The following is a 7,520-nucleotide window of genomic DNA, read 5'->3' as shown; positions in this document are numbered from 1 at the left end:
CGTCTTGTCCGGGTCAGGAAACAGGAAGTGAGCTTGGAGAAAAGAAGGAAGCAGAAGCAGCTCACTGAGGCTGCAGGTAGTCACCTTTAGTCTTGACCTTCAACCCAGTCCTCAATCAGGCTGACAGCACACGCTCAGACAAAGTGCAGATGTGCATAAACAGTGACGTGCAACCTCGCTAAGAAAAAAAAAACATAAAATCCTCTTAATTTATCTCTTTATTATGTGACAACAAAGTTCACTCGTGACATTTACAGACGTGGACAGGAAAGAAGTATGAATCGTGCAGTCTTCCTTTTACCAAAATATGTTTTATGGTGACGATGTATTGCTGTGCAAAAGCAACTTTTAGGATCAAACACGAAAAAGTGCTGGTACCAGCACACTTTCCATTCCTGGTTGCTTTTGCAAAGAACATGTAGCCTCACCAGGTCCAAAAGAACAATCTGCTGCCATATTTGGAAGGCTCTAGTTTAGCTTCAATGGTCGGGTTGGGCTCGGGGCGTGGGCGAGAATGGTAGGGGTTCTCAGGCATGGGTCGAGAGGTTGAAACCTTGGTCACCTAGAAAATAAAGCAAGCAAACCATCACTTTATGTACAGGTTTTTTTTTTGCTCACAAGCAATTAAATAATTTTTTTTTAAAAAAGTTCTCAGGACCACAAAAAAACAGGGCAATACTAGCAACGAGCAGTGTTCTATCAAGGCCAAAAAGTTCCCGATATGTCTTCCGGGTATCCTGGTGAAACTTGGACGAGTCACATGTTGTAGTCGAAAATGTGCAAGAGTCCTGGCCTTTAGATGGCAGTAAAGTGCACATTATAAAGTGATTGCGAACTAGCAAACGAGAAATATTAGAGGTCCGATGTTTACAACGTTACATTTCCCTGTTAAAAGCAGTGCAACTATGGAGGTCCAAATGGGAAAGAATGATACAGTGCTGGCCAAAAGTATTGGCACCAAAGATGGAGGCTGTTTACTAACGCTGCCCAGACGCGGCCGAGTCTGTATTTTGCATCTAGTCCTAAATGCATGCGATATCTATGAGACGCATCTAGAGCTGTCCCGACTAGTCGACGTCATCGCAGACGTAAATCCGTCGACGAGCACAACATCCCGTTGACGGTTAATGAAGGGTTAAAAAAATATATGCGTGGAAAGTTCAGAATGTCGGATGCTCTGTATGCAAGCGGGGAAAGCGGCACAAAGCCAAAAAAAGCGCACCAGAGTGTCCAAAACATTGACTTATTTCAAAGAAACAAAGGAGGGTACACTCCTCTGTCCTGTCTCTTCAATGCCAAGCTTGGCTGCACGTCGGCCGTGAATGAACACCTCAAGCGCCATCACCCAGTTTGTACACCCCCCCCCATTTTTTGTACACCAGAGGGTGCTGTCGCCTTACTAAATAATGATGTTTCATTGGCAATGGGCCTATAAGTGCTGTTAGTATGGTTCTTAATGATAATTGAAAGGTTTATTTCATGTTATGGTTTATTTTAATGGTATAGACAATTATATAAGGTTAAAAGGTCATAAATATATACAGTATATACAGTGATTGCACTCAAGGGAGAGATTGTCAATGATAAGGTACTAATTTAAGGTAAAGGCAATTCAGAAAGGCGATTCATTGATATATAAATAAGGTTTAAAAGGAAAAAGGTGAGAAGTTTTTGTTCATTTCTAATTGTGTTGTTTTATTTGTGTGCACCGTAGCTCTTACGGTGTGTATACATCAAGGATGGAATAAAAGTTGTAAACCATCAGTTTAAGAGACCATCTTTCCAATCGGGATGCTACACTAGTTAATTCTATCAGCATTTGAACTCATTGTTTATTTCTGATTTATTATTTTTATGTGTTTATTTGTACTTTAATAAATAATTTAAGTGTTCCAATATGTTTTTGTGAATTGATAAGCGTCAACAAAAATTCCATTGCTAAATTAGTAAAAAAAAAAAAAATAATAATAACAATTATTAGATTAGTCGACTAATCGTAAAAATAGTCGGCTGACTAATCGGGAGAAAATTAGTCGTTTGGGACAGCCCTAGACGCATCGGACACTACCTGCTACCAAACTAGCATCATGCGGCGTAGTTTTTAGCAACGTCGGCGTAGTTTGTAGCGGTTGTCAGCTGCGGTAAATTTTTTTTTTTTTGTATTGCTTCTTCCTCTACGCAAGTGACGTCAGCGCGTTGTCCCGCATTAAAAGTAGTCCGGGCAAAACGGGATGCTTAGAGCTGGCAAAATTAAACGATACCTCGAGGTGAGTAAAATTACTCGGATCAGTTTTTAAACTCGAGTTACTCGAGTATTCGTTTCAGCTCTAATTGTTTTATATCCATATCCTACATTACCTACTTATTGTAACCATGTTATACTTCATGTGATTTTATCATGTTATACTTAACGTGATTTTCTATTGGTAGCGCCGAAGACAGCCTGTGAGTGCTATTCAATCAACAAATCTTACTTTTGACTCTTGGATTTTAAGATTTTTTTAGATTTTTATTGGACAGAGACAAAATATGAAAATAAGTATTATTCAAAATATCTAGTATTTAGAGTAGCATTATTGCAAATAAAATGTAGTTTGTTCCCACTACTTCAGACATAATTTGGTTATTCTAGGTCAAGTGGCTAAACACCTGCAAAACGTGAAGCAGGAGCGTAACTGTAATCACAAGTTAGCCGTAACTTGTCATTTTCTACCTTCTCCTCTCAGTCAAGAGTTCTGAACAACAGCTGTGACTGCCAAGTTGTACTGGGGAGGAAAAAGGCGCAATTTTGTGAAAAGTACAGTTAGGCAGATGCAATCAGTGACTCCTCCAATCAACACGAATGGCGGCCATGGAACTAAAGCGCTTTCTAATGAGACTCACCTTAGACAGGTCTCCCAGCTCGGGTCGCTCCCAGCCCAACTTGTCCAGCACGCAGTTGTCAAAGGTTTGTTGTTGCTGGCGGCAACGGCGCAGCTCGGCCAAATTGGAATAATCCAGACAGGTCCAGTACTCGGTGAACGACTCGGCGCAATTCCCCTTGATTTGCCTGACAATCACAATCCAACTAAGATGACATTTTCTTGAACTGGACTTCTTTACAACCAAGATCCTGTAAACCCATTGATTTGTTTCTAAATATAGGAAATAAGGTTGAAGATAATATACTTAACCTATTGTATAAATGATACATCTTACTCAATACAAATGGTTTCTAATGATAAGCCATAGACTTCATAATGGTATTGACGGGTCAGACCGGTCATTCAAGACCGCCCACATCAAGAGGAGGTATTCACAAACACACGCACGCAGCGATCTAACGCCAGATTTCTGTTGAAAAAGTACAAAAGCTGTACCGCATACAAACAGGAAGAATTATCTCAGGAGTGATTTGTTTGAGGATTCAATGTAATTATTATATTTATTGTACCATGCATGCATTTTGAAGAGAGAGAGATTAGCCGCAAGTGCATTGGCATCATAGTTTGCAATATCTACGTAAAATAAATGCTCGCTGCACATTTTTTCTGCTTTTAACCAAGAATCAAGACTGTTTTACATCCATATCTATGAAGAATTAGGGGATTTTAGCATTCATTCACAAGAATTTTCACCAGAAAAGCTCTGGTTATATCAGGTGGCCGCTAGCTACGTTCACTAACAGACTAGCATTGTACTTCGACATATTTAGGCAAAATGAACGCTTACTGCACGTTTTTTTTTTTTTTTGCTTTTGAACAAGAATTGAGACTGTTTTGCGTCCACATCTATAAAGAATTCGGGGATTTAAGCATTTATTTACAAGAATTTCCACCGGAAAAACTATGTTTACATAAGGCGGCTGTTAGCTACACTCACTAACAGACTATCATTGTACTTTGACATATCTATGTAAAATAAATGCTAGCTGCACGTTTTTTTTCTGCTTTTAACTAAGAATTGAGACTGTTTTAAGTCCATATCTACGAAGAATTCGGGGATTTTAGCATTTATTCACAAGAATTTTCACCAGAAAAGCTCTGTTTGTATCAGTGGCTGCCAGCTACATTCACTAACAGACTAGCATTGTACTTCGACATATTTACGCAAAATGAATACTAACTTCACGTTTTTTTTTTTTTTTTTTGCTTTTGACCAAGAAATGAGACTATTTTGCGTCTACATCTATAAAGATTTCGGGGATTTAAGCATTTATTTACAAGAATTTCCACCGGAAAAGCTCAGTTTACATCAGACGGCTGCTAGCTGCATTCACTAACAGACTAGCATTGTACCTCGACATATTTACGTAAAATAAATGATAACTGCATGTTTTTTTTTCTTTTTCTGCTTTTAACCAAGAATTGAGACTGTTTAAGTCCATATCTATGAAGAATTCAGGGATTTTAGCATTCATTCACAAGAATTTTCACCAGAAAAGCTGTTTATATCACGTGGCCGCTAGCTATATTCACTAACAGACTAGCATTGTACTTCGACATATTTACGTAAAATAAATGCTAACCGCACGTTTTTTTTGGTGTGCTTTTGACCAAGAATCGAGACTGTTTTGCGTCCACATCTAGAAAGAATTCATGGATTTAGGCTATACCTAAAGAAGTTGAGCGCACATTCGTTGACTTTCCTCCCTTCTTGGAGACACTTCCGGGGGTCCTTTTCCTCCCAGCGGCACAACATGAACTCTTTGTTGGGTTTATCACACTGGGAGCCATAGTGGTGAGCGGCCGCCTTCAGCACCGCAGATGATACATTGACCTGAAAGTGCAAAAACAAATTACTGACCAAATACTAACACGTTAACTCTCTTTCTAGAAGGGCTGCAGCTATCGAATATTTTAGTAATCGAGTATTCTACTGAATTCCATCGAATAATCGGATAAAACTTATTTTTAATAGGTAAAGAGAAACTACAAATATACATGAGAAAACAAGATATTTCACCTAATATTGAACCATCTTTAGACAATCAATGTTTGGTGTTTTAGATGTACATTGTTGAAAACAGCCAACAATTGCATCTCAGATGCGACTAGGAAAAAAATCATATTTCTTTCCCTAAAAATGTCATTACACTTGATAATAGTGCTGCAACGATTAATCGATCAACTCGGGTATTCGATTAGAAAAAAATATTCAAATTAAATTTTGTTGCTTCAAGTATTCGTTTAATTAAAGTGGCGTTGTAATGGTTTATTTTCAAAGTGTTTACATTTAGTTTTATTGATTAGGGTGGATACACTGCCCTCTGGTCTGCTTCATTTCACATGGCTGGATCCAACTGCTCACCGTCGAGACCAACCTAACTTTTTGTTTGAGCTTATGATTTTTAATGCATTCGTAATTTAGTTTATAGGTATATTTTGCCATTTTTTTTGTGGGAATATGAGTCCGAACCATTTGTTAAGAGCATTGTAAAAAAAAAAAAAAAACTTTAGTATTTTATAGCATTTAAGCTAGCGGACGTTTGCGATGTAAATTAGCCAATTATTCTTTTGTTGTACGTAGATCCTCATTTATTCATTTTTTATACCGTTTGAGGCTCAGCTCAGGTACTCTAATTTTTCGTATTCCTTATCCGATTACTCGGTTATTCGAACTAACTAGTCGTTAATCGACTACTAAAATAATCGGCAGCTGCAGCCCTACTTGATAACACACATCACTTAAAAGTTTAAAAAGGTGTTTTTCCCACATGTTTTAATTAGATTTCCATTTGTGTCAAGCTATATTTAAGTTGCAGTTAAGTTTTAAGTTAGTCTAAATTGTAAGTCCTGATAGGATTTTGAGTTTTTGCAGTGTTCGAAATTAAATTATAATATCTGCTGTATTGGAGCACATTAGGCACCAGTGCTAGTTAGTGTTTTAGCCATCAATGGCTACAGAGTTAAAATTGACAGTTAGCTTTATAATGTTTTTATTTGACACCGTCATCACTCTACAGCGCTGTGTTTTTACAGATTAAATAAAGCCTGTACGAAAGACACGCATCAACAGTAGTCATAATTAACAGAAACCAGGCACTCCACAGGGCTAACGTTATGTTAGCGAGGTACAGTAACGTTAATCTTATTTAATAGCGCTACATTAACTTAATTTTACCTTGTCCAGAGTATAGCTCCTCCGCTCTCGGAGTAAACGAGGTGCCTTGGGTGGAGCTGCATCATTAAGTATAGCATAGCGCGCTGTGTTACAGTGAATACATGAAACAGTGTTCGGATTGGTCTCCAGCTTGAAATGCTCAAGCACTTTTGACAATTTGACATTTTTAGCTTTTTCTTGGTGCGTTCCTCTTCGCTTTTGTCGGCTTCTTCATCGTTATCTCTATATGTCGCCTCTGTCTTCCTATACGCACGTGACGTCAGCGCATTGTGCCGCATGAAAAATAGTCCAGGCAAAAAGTCATACTTAGTGCTGGCAAAATTAAACGATTCCTCGAGGCGGAGGAAAATTGAGCTACTTGAATTATTCGAGTCATCGTTTCAGCTCTACTCTCTAGATAGAGAACTATTCCCAAATATATAGTATTTACACATGGGAGTAAATTAAGACTTTTTAGTTAACCTAACAGAGTGTTAGGAAGCTGTAGCGTGCCCAAGGAACCTTGGCGAGACGTGAGTTGCAATTCAAACCCCAGAACTGTTGGGCAGATGTGCTAAATTTCTGCTAATCCACTGTGCTATTGTTATACTTATTATCTTACTAAATTTAAGAACTACAGACATTGAGATATACCATTATGAATACAACACAAGTGAAAGGAGTACCGATTCCAGTACATCAATGCAACATCTCACACAAAAATACTTTATCATTGTTCTAGTTTAAAGTGGTGCACAATTGCATTAGAAACGGATCTCTATTATACAGTATATTTATCAACCCTATTGCTAAATTAATACATATCCAACAAACTCAGTTAAATTAAAAAAAAGAGCCTCAGTAGAGGGAGGATTTGAGTTTGGTAATCGAGGTCCAAGATGTCAATACTTGATTTCCAAGGTCAGATTCCATGAGATGAGTTAGAAGATATAATAATGAAATAGATCTTGCTTACAGTTGATAATAATGTAGACGATTTGATAAGTTATTAGTTATTATGGCATTTAATGCGCAACACGGTTGGACTCCTAAAAAAATATTATTGTTAATAATAAATAAATCCATGAATAAATAAATACATTTTAAAAACTTAACAAAATGAGTGTTCAATGGGTTATAAAAGTTGTCAAGTATACTATGCTACAAACATTGGCACCGGTGATAGCTAAATTGTTAGCTTCCAAGGTCCGGTTCAAATTGAATTTAAACCGTTGCTCACCTCATCCACGTTCAGCTCCTGCAAACTGGGGATTTCCACCGGCATGGCTGCATGCGTCTATAACAAAGCACACGCCGAAAAACCGACGAGTCGGACGTGAAGTTTGAAGGTCTCCTCCGCGGAGAAGGTCAGTTTCACTTCGGTTATCTGACAACGAAAAGGCGAGTGTAGATGACGTCATAGCGAGCGACGTGACACC

At 38.1% G+C, this 7,520-nt stretch overlaps 1 protein-coding gene across 1 annotated transcript; it reads right to left on the bottom strand.

The window, feature by feature from the left end:
- Positions 1–205: 205 nt before the first annotated feature.
- On the bottom strand, positions 206–7,489 carry ndufa8 (NADH:ubiquinone oxidoreductase subunit A8). Its single transcript, XM_057819099.1, has 4 exons — positions 7,322–7,489; positions 4,595–4,758; positions 2,884–3,049; positions 206–562 (listed from the first exon to the last, which is right to left on the bottom strand). The coding sequence occupies exons 1-4, from the start codon at positions 7,364–7,366 to the stop codon at positions 425–427; spliced, it is 513 nt and encodes a 170-aa protein (XP_057675082.1). The 5' UTR covers positions 7,367–7,489; the 3' UTR covers positions 206–424.
- Positions 7,490–7,520: the final 31 nt, after the last annotated feature.

The sequence above is a fragment of the Corythoichthys intestinalis genome, chromosome 17 (assembly GCF_030265065.1).
Source record: "Corythoichthys intestinalis isolate RoL2023-P3 chromosome 17, ASM3026506v1, whole genome shotgun sequence".
Taxonomy (NCBI): domain Eukaryota; kingdom Metazoa; phylum Chordata; class Actinopteri; order Syngnathiformes; family Syngnathidae; genus Corythoichthys; species Corythoichthys intestinalis.
Note: the sequence above shows the minus strand (reverse complement) of the source record. Positions and strands in the feature narration are given on the sequence as shown.